Below are 12,917 nucleotides of genomic sequence, written 5' to 3'. Positions count from 1 at the left end.
TGTATTTTGTGTTTACTCAGATTGCCTTTGTTTTATGTTAGGTTTTGTTTGAATTTTTGAAACAATTTAGTATACACAAAAACAGAAGAAATCAGGATGGGGGCAAATACTTCTTCACAGCAATGTAGAAGAAAAGCCAGTGTACTGTATCCCTCTAAGGCTGACATCAGGAGTACTTCAAAATCATATTTTAAGTTTAGTCAAATCCACTAGTAACATAAAACTGACAGCATGCCACTCTCTGCAAACAATGCTTATGTTGTTCAAAAAGAGGCTCTTGAAAAGGGCAAACCAGTGAAGGGGGGAGACATACTGACAACACTTGCACTGAACATCATATGACATTCTTGTTAAGAAAAAAACTGCATGTGCAAAACCTAACACTGGATTTTAAATGTCTTGATTTATCTTGAAAGGAAATCTCACTTTGATCAAGAGGAAGCAAAATTATCAAATGATAAATTGTAATACTTCTTTAAAATTCCCATGGTAATAAAGATTATTTCGGCTGGAACAAGTGCTGAAAATCTGTCACCGCCATTTTCCTGTATGAGGACGTAGGAAGGTCTGTACTGTAGAAGGTCAAGCACAGACTTTAAAAGAGACCCTAGGTGATTTGCCCTCGGGGAGGGGGTGGTGGAGCTGTGACAGATGTTGTCCTTTTGCCACTCCAGACAAATATAACTCACTTGAAGTAGAAAAAGCATCTCTGAAGCAGCACAGATTATATAACGACAAAGTAAATTTTACATATTTAAAGTGCATGCCTGTAGGTGTACCAACATTGTGTTCACTGAATGTGCTCTTTAAAAGTCACAGATGGCTTTCACTTGCAAACATTACCTGTGTTAACTGTTGAATTCTAGAGGGCTTTTTGGTGCAGGTGTGCCCTAAAAGCACATAGCCTACCAATTCAAACTAATTCTAGTGACAGTACACCATGTACATCATGGTCTCATTATGCTAATTTCTTTTATACCGTGCAGATGTCTACGTCTTAAATCACTTTAATATTCTGTTATGGTGATAAGTGATTTACATGGAATGATGAAAACAGCATCTACCTTTTAAACAACTTTTTCACTCACTCAACGACACTATCTGATCACATTCAGTCCTGAACTATATGTAACTACATATAATATATATATATATATATATATATATATATATATATATATATATATATATATATAAAATGTGAGGCATATACATACACATCTTTGTCTTCAGAAAAAGAGAGAAATATTACAGCAATCCACATTTTTGTCGAAACTCTAAGAAACGAATGGGCACCTCCTGAAACAAGTCTTTAGAAATAAAGTTCAAAAACAAAAATTCAGAAACATTATAAACACAATATGAAGTTATTCCCTCCCTTTCAATTTCTGCCTAAAACAGCCTAATCAGTGAGTAGGTAAGGCAATGCCAAGTGTAATCACCTTTAGCTCCACCTTATATCATTGGACACCATTGTTTTTATCAAAGGTTTTAAAGTGAACATTAGTATGTTAATGGGTTAGTAGTCATCTGGTGTTTCTTGCTGTTATTTAATATCCTGAGAACACATATTCTCTTTAACTTGAACAAAACACATGCAGCAATGTGTTCTGAAATCCTTAACATATTCTCATACTATGAATGACTAAATCTCAAACTTTGTAAATGCTCGTTTATAGCGTTTAGATATTGAATGTATAAGTACCTATGAGATAGTGTATGGTGCTTATTGCCAATAATGACTGGTTGAATTGCACATCTGATTACATTCAACGTTTAATTATAATCAACTGTATAAATATACTCAAAACAGACACCACGGAGAGCGTTGCAAACACTTTACCCATATATCCTCTTACCTTTGTGCTAACGATGCATAAACAGTCCATTCTCTAGCGCGCGACCTCAGCATCTCATGACAGCTGCTGTAATCCTGTCACTAAAATATGCGCGTGAATGCATTGAGCGCGCGACATAAACTTACTCTCAGTTGAGCAAACAATGAGCGTATCCACACCCTCATCGAAGAAGTGAATGCATCATCTAATGTTCTCTTTAAGTAGTATAATTTTTGGGATGTTAAGGAGGAAGAGGACGCCCGCACTCATACTGACGTGCGTCCGGAGCTGGTAGACCAGCGGGGAGACCGACCAACATAATGTACTCCTCGCGCTCCCATCACCTCTGGGCGCGCGTGCTCTATTGCGCGTCAATGTGTGGGTAACGGAAGAGTCGACCGCGTGCGCTCTGACGCCTCTGCCCTTTTGATTCTACACCAAATAGCTCAGTAAAACAGGTGGACTCCTTCGAGAAGTACAATAGATCATTCCTATCAACGGGAATGAATATATTTATATTAAGATAACTATTGCTGACATTTAAAAAGCTTTCCTTTATGTAGTAGCCTACATCATTTGAGCCCTTTTAGGAAAATTCAGAAATGGTTTTAAACATTCTGATATAATTATTACATGTAATTACAAACAAACTTTGTTCACAAAAAAAAAAAAAAAAAATCTAACATGTCTTCAATAAAATGTTAGACACTTCAAATCAACCAATCCAGTCTCTCGTCCACTTTAAATGTACTCAGAATCAGTTAGACAGATACTTAATGAGTATACCAATACAGAGTAGCATTTCAGAACGTATGTCAGTGAGACATGAAATTCATCTAGCCTACATTCAAACATGATTTGAATCATTCGAGACCTCACATGAAAGAGACCGACATGCATGCATTGTTAAAACACTACAGTGTGAAGAATACTTTCATTCCCACAATAAAAAAAATATCTACTCGCTCTCTAGAATGTGAGCAACAATTTAAGTGAAAAACACATGACCAACCTTTATCCAAATTAAATGAGAAATTAACATTATTAAATAATGGTTAAAAAAAAAATAAATAAAAAAATAAAATAAAAAAAAAATTGTTTAACAAGATCTGATTCATCCACACTGATCTAGTGAGAAATCGGTGAATGGAGTTCAAATTTTTACCTTAAAAACCTTGTCTGATTACATAATTTTACTTGCTTTTGGCGCACCCCGATGGTCATTTCATTGCATCGATCTTGAAATATGATTTTTGAATCGAGAATCGTTAGTGTTGCTCAATCTATTTAAACTGTTAAACATCAAATTAATCTCGATTCGGCAAATGAGTAAACAATATTTTAGAATATATAAATATTAAATTAGTTACATGTGTGATTTAAATGAGACATGCACGGCTTCATTCTCTAGTGCATCCAGGAGCGTGTGCTCTCACAGCTCTCCCTTCACAGACACGCGCTGCCCTCTTCCATCACCCTTCACGAGATCACACCTGCTCTTCGTTCCATCCGTAACTCACTGAAACTTTTCTGAGTAACTTTCAAGCACTCAGATATCTCCTCCAGATAGTCACTATCTCACAAGCAAATGACAGCTTGCAATAGCATTCTTGTCGCGTGTCAAACGTGTTCAAACCATTTGATACAGCTCGCTGCGTGGCTAATACATGGTCTGAAATTAAAGGGAGCTTGGGGCAAAAATGGCATTAAAAAATCATAAAAATGCTTCCGAAATGTAAAATGTGGAAGCAAAAATGCCCTTGTAATGAATTCTTCTATTTTTTATTTGTAACCTCTGATATAGTTGACAATGTAATTTTTAGGGTAAGACTAAAAATGCTCAGACATAAGCATTTATATTAATGAATTGCTTAAATTGCATAAATTGACATTTTGACATAAACAGATAAGACACAGTTTATGTTTTCAATTGTTAGAAAAAAATATGGCTTTATAAAAAATGCCCCTGAAAATCAAATACAGGGGGCAATTACTGACCCTAAATGTCTGGGTCACAACTGAAATAAAGTGATTTAATTGTGAGGAAACTTATAAAGGCGTTATTTTCTATAAGATAAAACAGTGCCATTTTACTGGTATCATTGTTTAGTTTGGAACTTGGTGTGCTGAAAACATTTAGTGCTGTCATTGTTAATGCATGCTATTAATTTAAAATGTATAACACGTACATTTTTTCTTAATCGCAATTAAGGCATGTACAGATTTAACATTAGATTCTGACATTTTATTCAGCTCCATGTGAGTTCTGAACACTCGTTAGAGGGCTGAACCCTTGCGATGTGTCCAGCAGGGACATTACACTCAGTTACACTCAGTTCGCCTACAAATGATGACGAAATGCAGTGACGTTTTTGTTCTGCCAAGGTGTTCGTTTGGTGAGATTTCTCCTGTTTGCGCACATCTCTGAAATTCTTAAACCAAGAGAACTCGGATGGTCGAAGAGCACTGATGATTGGTTAAAACTATTCGTGGGTGTGGTTTGGACATGACGCTTTTTATTTACAATAGCGCGTGCCAGCTGAGGAGTTGTTACCTAGGTTACTGTTATTAAAATGGATAACTTTGAAGCCTGTCTCTCAGAGATTGTGTGGAAGTATACTTTTTTACATGATTTGCAACAAACTCTACAAAGACAGCACGGCCACAACAAATGAGTGGAGAGAGATTTGAGTTTTTAAAAAGTGAAAGGGGCTGTGACAAGTTTATTAAAGCAAAGAAGCGGCAAACCTTCAAAGAAAAACCTTCATTATTGGCTTTACTTGTGGCTGGAACAGTACATTTAACATCGTGACATCACCCTAAATTAACTAATTTTTAAAACAACGTCGCACGTAGATTAACCGTGCCTTCGTTCGTCTAAGGTGATTTAGTCTGTCCAGGAAATAAACGTTCAGCTTCTTCCAAAGTATAAACCAGGCTAAATGATTACCAGACAATTCGGATTAATTATATTTTCATCTGCAGTGCCAGCGCTAAAAGCAAAACAGGACACGCTTTTCATATGGAGTTCAACGCGGCGCTTGCTGCCATGAAACAAATCATGTGTATTCCATATTCAAAGTGAAAAGACTGCCTGATGAATATAAATATTGTGGAGGATGACGGTTTAAGAGATTTAATGCACATTGCAATGAATAGTAGTTTTATATAATCTACTGACAGCTCTAATTTAAACTTAAGTCATCTATCTGATTGCTTTTCTCTTTTCTTTGAAGCTGAATGTAGTCAGATTATGTTATTTTAACCCTTGTGTGACCTTCAGGACATTTTTGTCTTTTTCATAAAATTTTTCCGATCATTTTGGTGTTAATGCCAACGGCATAAATTTTGATATTTCAACCTCAGTTCCTATAATACATCTATAATGTGTACACAAAATAGTTACACACAGGACCTTCAGGACAAAAATGCCCCCACTGAAACTCATTAAATCTACAATATTTGATCCCAGTGCCATTAAAGCATAAAATCATGAATTCTATGATATTATGCCATCATTCCGGATCCCTAGCTTCAAAATGTAATTTTTTTTATATTTTCCACCAGATGGCGCCATTTTTCTCATGTTTAGCCTATGGAGCAAATACATGCTTTTTTCCTATTTTCTGTTTGCTGTATTATAGAGCACTGCAGGCCAATTTAATAAATTATGCAGCTAAAATTGTGCGGGTGTATTGGTATGGATGTCAGAGTGTGTTTTTTCTTTTTTTTTTTTTTTTTGTGTATTGAAAAAGGTGTGTGTGTGTTTGTGTGTGTGTGTGTAAAAAACAACAGTTATTTAAAGGGTTAAAATCCTGAAAATGAATGAATATTTGGTAGTTATGATCAGGACTGATGTTGGTTAAAAAAATCTAAGTCAGTGAAAGTGGAAAATAATATTATATATAACACTTTTATGGCAGTTTTTAGAAGTGGACATTTTTGTCCTCCAAGGTCCTAAGTGTTTTTTGTTTTTTTAAACTGACACTGCAAAAAAATTATAATGCATCAAAATCAATGTTGTTGCTAATCACTGACATATCCCAGACTGTAATAATCCAAAAAAAATAAAAATCCCGTTAACATGTAGTATATGGAAAATATTATTTTTGTTTATTTTATTTTTTTCATAAAAAACAACAGTGGCATTATATAAACAAACTGCCATTTAAAGAGTTAAAATCCTGAAAATGAATAAATATTTGGTAGTTATGATCTGGGCTGTTGTTGGTTAAAAAAAATTAACTAATTGAAAGTGGAAAATAATATTAATATATAATATTATTATGGCAGTTTTTGACACTGACATTTTTGTCCTCTAAGAACCTCTGAGTAACTTCATTTTATTGATGCACAAGGGTTAATTTTGTAATATTTGGATTAGTTTACTGATTCAGGGTCCCCATGGTCATGGTTCACCATATAGTGGAATATGGAATACCTTTCTAGCTATGTTCAGCTCTAAAATATTGTCCTCTTGTACTATTATTGTATTTCAAGTATCCTGTAGGTACAGTGCTGTGAAAAATTATTTCTTGATTTCTTCTGTTTTTGTGTATATCTCACACTAAATTGTTTAAAAAAAAAAAAAAAAAAAAAAAAAAAACATAACATAAAACAAAGGCAATCTGAGTAAAATACAGTTTTTAAATGATAATGTTATTTATTGAAGCAAAAAAGTTATCCAATAACAACTGGGCCTGTGTGAAGAAGTATTTGCACCATAGTTACCAAATCTACGAAAATGCATTCATAATAGGGTTCAGCTGGACTAGACACACCCAGGCCTGATTACTGCCAGCCCTGTTCAATCAAATCAACACCCAAATAGAACTTTTTAGCAGTATGAAGTTGGCTAAAAGGTCTAACCCAGTAGCACATTATGCCAAGGTCGAAAGAAATTCCAATAATAATGAGGAAAAAAGCAATTGAAGTACATCAGCCTGGCTAGGGTTACAAAGCTATTTCAAAGGCTCTGGGACTCCAAAGAACCACAGTTAGCCCTTTTCCACCGACGTGGTTTGGGTGCAGGTTCCTCCGCACCAGCCCCAAAAGCTTGCTGGTCTCTATGCAGTAACCGATTACATCAGCAGATGGAGGGCGGGATAATGATTCATCACCATAGTAAAGTTTTCCCAAACAACAACAGTAGCTACTGTCTGCAGCAATGAGTACTTCTTTGGTCTACCCACCATATTTTTCAGCAAACTAGGGTGCCACTATTATCAACTTGAATGTGGACCACTTCCGGTATAAGCCACTTCCAGCTATTTTAGCTATACAAAAATACTACATTATGCTGCTTTATATTACAGGCTGGCAATAAATGTCGACATATTATTATCATTAATTACGATTTTCATAAACTCATTGGTTTTGAGCGCATACAGTTTTCCCATTTATCACATTTTGCCATCGTTTCATCACACACTGTTGCACTGGCAGAATAAATTAAATCAGGCACTGACACGGACAGTCCTCTGCGCTGTCTGACACGCCTCCACAAACTTTATACAACCAGCAGAGAGAAGAAAGCTGCTGGGAAAATGCTGCTTCAACTTTCTTTGCATTAAAACTGCATCTTGTTTCATCTTGGCAAAATAATAAACACATTTTACTCTCCATTCTTGTCAGAGAGCCTTCTCAATTTCTTAGCGGTGCATAGTATAAAAAAAAAAAAAAAAAAGGGAAGCCTTATGAAACATTGCCTTTGGAAATAAAAAAAAATAAAGGCATCATCGGAAGTTATGCAGGTACATATGGACGGAGGTTTACATGGAGACAAGAAAGACTGCATCGTCTCAATCTTGGTAAAGAAAGAAGCAGATTTAATTACCGTCTCTTCAATACAACAACACACAGCAACAAGTGAATGATTTTACAATAAATGCTGACGTTAGAAAATGACCCGACATTGACACATAATTCTGCTGTACATCCTGTGGTTGTGTGATAGTTTATAAGCCCAGATCATAAACTCTGGTATTATAACCTTCTAGTTATTTACAATGCGGTCAATGCCAGCCAAACTTTCTCACATTCGCTGGAAATGCAGCCACTGCTTACTTCCGTGTTGCAAAATAAGGTGGATAACAACAATAAAAAAAACCCCACAAAATTAACAGACATCAAAAGCATTCGGGTAACACAATGAAACGAGTGCTCTACTTGAAATTTGGTATTTACAAATATCCGAGATAAACTAGAGAGATCGCAAAGGAAAAAAAATACTCTACGAGACTGAAGATACAGCCGAAAATTATGCACGCTGCCTACAATCAGACAATTGACCACATCATAAACAAATTGAAAAACACTTAAGAGAGTACAGGGACCATAAGAAGGATATAAGCAAAAGCGACAGTGGACGGAGCAATGATGTTTTGGACTCTGACACTGACCAGCCTGTTAACTAGCCAGGGCACTGAATTCAGCCAGTAATGCTCGTGATAAACAATGAATCGCCGGTGTCCTCTGCAGTTGATCTCAGTAAGTTGTTATATTTGCCAACTTTGTTAGCTTTTCTTACACTGTTGTCATCTTATTTTGTGCATTGTTTTGTTCTGTAAGGGGATTTTTGACCAGCTACTCACCAAGATTGGAAGATTGCGGCTATCTGTAAAGTAAAACGGTGGGATCAATAATGTTATTTGCTATGGCAAAAATCCAAATAAAACCATCTGCTACACCAATGTTAATAAGTTTACAAAACTTAGCAAGTTAAGCCATAGTTCATACAATATAATGTAATTATATTACCCGTCGCCTTTAGCGCAGATGTCGTCTCTGACAATCTTGTTGAGCAATGTAATAACGAGGGATTGCATTAATCCATACATTTAAATATGTCCTCAAAAACAAGAGTAAAAGCTGTATTCAAACACACTGTGACACACTATGTTTGTTTATGTTTGAAGTAGTCATGTGAAACTACCACGTAGACAGTAACCCGTTACGTCACCGTTCGGCTCTCAGGTCAGTGGAAAAGCGTGGCCGGTTTACGATTGGCTCCAGATTGCCTCGGCTATGAACCAGCAGAGCACAGGCATGAGAACCAATCGCAATTTTGGTGGAAAAGGGCTAAGTGAGAGCCATTATCTCCAAATGGTGAAAACAGGTTCACAGTAGTGAACCTTCCTAGAAGTGGCCGACCTTCCAAAATTCCTCCACAGTGACGACACATCCAGGAAGTCACAAAAAAGCCAAGGACAACATCCAAGAAACTGCAGGCCTCTCTTGCATCATTAAAGGTCACTGTTCATGACTAAACTATCAGAAAGACACTGGCCAAAAATGGCATCCATGGAAAAGTGGCGAGGTGAAAACCACTGCTAACCCAGAAGAACATTAAGGCTCAGTCTAAATTTAGCCAAAATTTAGACTTGATGATCCTCAAGCCTTTTGGGAGAATGTTCTGTGGACTGATGAGTCGAAAGTGGAACTGTTTGGAAGACAGGGGTCCCATTACATCTGGCATAAATCAAACACAGAATTCCTCAAAAAGAACATCATACCTACGGTCAAGCATGGTGGTAGTAGTGTGATGGTGTGGGGATGCTTTGCTGCTTCAGGGACAGGGCGACTTACAATAATTGAGAGAAACATAAATTCTGCTCTCTTCCAGAAAATCCTAAAGGAGAATGTCTGGTCATCAGTCCGTGAGTTGAACCTCAGTCGCAACTGGATTATGCAGCAAGACAATGATCCAAAGCATAAGAGTAAGTCCATCTCTGAATGGTTCAAAAGAAGCAAAATTAAAGTTCTGGAGTGGCCTAGTCAAAGTCCTGACTTGAACCCGATTGAGATGCTGTGGCAGGACCTTAAATGGGCAATTCGTGCTCAAAAACCCTCCAAAGTGGCTGCACTAAAGCAGTTCTGCTAAGAAGAGTGGGCCAAAATCCCACCACAGCGTTGTGAACGACTGATCTCCAGTTATCTGAAGCGTTTGCTGCTGCTAAAGGTGGCACAACTAGCTATTAAGTTTAAGGGGGCAGCTCGTTTTTCACATGGGTGATATAGGTGTTGGATAACTTTTTTGCTTCAGTAAAAAAAATATATATATTTGAAAACTGTATTTTGTGTTTACTCAGGTTTCCTTTGTTTTAAGTTATATCTCATTTGAAGATCTAAAACAATTTAGTATGAAAAACAGAAGAAATCAGGATTTTTTCACAGTACTGTACAATTAATTGAGTACATTAACTGTACTTAATGTGTTTTCTTTCAAGTTACTTTTGGTGCAATAAACAGTCTCAAGTAGTTTGCCTTTTTCTTGCTTAAGATACATTAGGCGAAGTATTTAAAAAAATACTATAAACGCATTTTTAAAAAATGCAGAATTTAATCGCTAATTGAATCAAATTTAATCGTTTTGAATTTGCAAATAACATTTTTGAATTGAAAACCTGTAAAATCGTGAATCGAATCGATTCGCTTTCAACCCAAAGATTCACACCCCTACGTATCAGTGATCAAGAGATGGGGATAAGACCTCTTAATGCTATTTGTTATACAAAACAAACCCAAAAAATTATGCGATTAATCGCGATTAAAAATTTAAACAGACTGACAGCACTAGTTTTTTCATGTGCTTCTTTGCAAATATAATATCTTCTAGCCAGAGATCAAAAGGGGTGTGGCTTCAAGAGCACAGCATGGACGATTTTTGGGGAATGAACCCCTATAATAAGCAAAGTCTTTAAGGAACACTACTGCTTCCTCAAGGATAAAAGGTATTCCAATGTAATTGTGGGGTAATCCAGTGCTAATGCATACCATCAAGCTAGTGCTTGTATACATTCAAAGATATATTCTTCTCAATATTTTGAAACAAGGCATGGATGCCTTTTAGGAAGTTTGTTGTTGTATCAACAATGATAAATGCCAACAATTACTCTGAAGACAGAACATTGCCAACAAAATTCAAGAACTAGGTACAATTTGCTGTAAATATGATTACAGAAAATGTAATACTATACATCAAATAATCAGCATTCTGCTTACCTCTTTACAAGTATGGCTGCTGGGCACACGAGTATGGCTGCTGGGCACAGGTTCTGATGAGCCAGTGAGATTCCATTCATTAACAGGAGGAAAGGGTTGTCCCGTTTTAAGGTTTGAAGGCTCTCTGGGCTTATCCTCATTATCCTGCAGGCTCACTTCATAAAATTCCTGGATATCTGAAAGAAATTTAACAGGTTGCATTATAAAAAAATAAAATTAAAAAAACATTGGATTATCAAGCCATCAATACAGCTATAATCCCAAAATAATAAACAACTGAGATTTTTATGAAAATACAGATTTTGCTTTGCTACGTTATGCCAGCCATCTCCTATTTTGACAAAACGTAACTTTGAGGAATCCAGTATGAAGTGCTGAAGGATGAACTTTTTTTTTTTTTTTTTTTTTTTTTGAGTTGGATTTGAGAAGCATAAGCATTATTTTACCTAAAACTTGAAAGCAGAGCAGATCCAAAATGTTCTGAGTTTTAAAGATGTTTCCAACGAAAAGTGTTAGTCTTGTTTATTTCACCTAAGAACCTCACAATCCTGTTCAAAGGCAAAACATTGTCAAGATTGGTGGTCAGGTATAATCTTCTGTATGATGGTGATATAAAAATATTCTGCTCAAGTTAAACATGAAAAAAGGATATGTGAAGGCAAAGATCAGTTTCAGTCTTACTGTCCCTTTGCAGACAATTAACCACAGGTCAGCAGTGGTCACTAGCTGTATTTTTACTGTCGGGCCAAATAAGGGCATGCTAGTGCATGCCAGGGCCAGTTGTGTTGCTACTGTCACTTCACTTGCCTCCTCTGGGCTTATTCTGGGCCAACTGCCAATGGCCTGTGGCCCGCCGATTACCCTTGGGCCAAAGAAGGCCAACTCAGGATTGAGGCAGGGTCAATGTCAAAGGCAGAGTTTAGCGAGATACTCATGCTGTGTTTCATTCAAGTAGGATGTGGGATTTTCCAACTTGAATTCTCCAATCTCCAACCATACAGAAATTCCTTTGCCAGAAGCTTGGAAAAAGACATTTAAACAACCAAAACTGCAATGCTCCTGTTAGCTTAACAGGGGTTTGACTGTCAACCCAACTGATAAACAAATGCTGGCAATTAAAGTCAGTGAGTTGTCAACGGCAGTGGTGGAAAGACTACTGTTTTTTGTTTTTTTTTACTTAAGTACTGCTACTGAATAAATAATTCACCTGAATACAAATATAAGTACTGAGAAATATTATGACTCAAGTAAGAGTAAATAAGTAGTTTGCCGAAAAACTACTAAGTAATTACCTTACAAGTTACTTTAAGAAAATTATATTATATATAGTATATACACTTCCATTTTTAGAACACAAAGACATTTTCACCAAGGATGCATTCAATTACTCAAAAATACTGCCAAAAACATTATTTGCAAATTATTATTACGGTTTGAAATAATTATTTTAAGTAGTATTTATTCCATTTTTTCTTAACCCGTGATGGCAAACATATACGGTCACCTATTCCTTTCAAAAGCATTCTTAAGTGCTAATTTGGTACTCAAGAAAATGTTCTTGTTATTAGAACAACTGAAGATGGTTGTGCTACCATGCGGAAATCACAATACAGTGGGTTGTTTCACCATTTGCTGAGGTATTGAGTTCTTACAAGTTACTTTACACCTGCATGTCAAATTTTGGTTTTAAAAATAGACAAAAAGAAACACATTTCTCCTGAAATTCTATTTTCTCCTAAAGTCTATTGTTTTAGAGAGATGAAGGCTATTCCATCATGCATTACGGTTGTATTAAACGTGCTTGCTAACAATAAAGAGGACAAAATCATCTTTTAAAAATACCTCTAAATGACATTCACTGAATTAAAGGGAAAAAATACTTTTTATTATGTGTAATTCAGTAGAAATTTCACTACAAAAAAATCCTATTGTTATCAAGTGTATTTGTCTTTTTTTCCATTTAAAATTGTCTAAAAATCCTTAAAACAAGATACATTTACTTGAGAAGCAACATATAAGATATTTAGACTTGATTTAAGAGAATGTATCTTAAATATAAGTGTATTTTGTACATAA

At 35.9% G+C, this 12,917-nt stretch overlaps 1 protein-coding gene across 6 annotated transcripts in view; it reads right to left on the bottom strand.

The window, feature by feature from the left end:
- The window catches only part of LOC127448861 (disks large homolog 1-like), a 228,700-nt gene that overhangs the window by 205,132 nt on the left and 10,651 nt on the right, over positions 1-12,917 (bottom strand). For all 6 annotated transcript variants that reach the window (XM_051711726.1, XM_051711727.1, XM_051711729.1 and 3 more), the window contains exon 3: positions 10,842-11,017. In XM_051711726.1, coding sequence (XP_051567686.1) covers positions 10,842-11,017 — 176 coding nt within the window. The remainder of the gene's footprint in view (positions 1-10,841; positions 11,018-12,917) is intronic.

This window comes from Myxocyprinus asiaticus, chromosome 12, assembly GCF_019703515.2.
Source record: "Myxocyprinus asiaticus isolate MX2 ecotype Aquarium Trade chromosome 12, UBuf_Myxa_2, whole genome shotgun sequence".
Taxonomy (NCBI): Eukaryota; Metazoa; Chordata; class Actinopteri; order Cypriniformes; family Catostomidae; genus Myxocyprinus; species Myxocyprinus asiaticus.
This window is presented reverse-complemented; position numbering and strand designations above follow the sequence as displayed.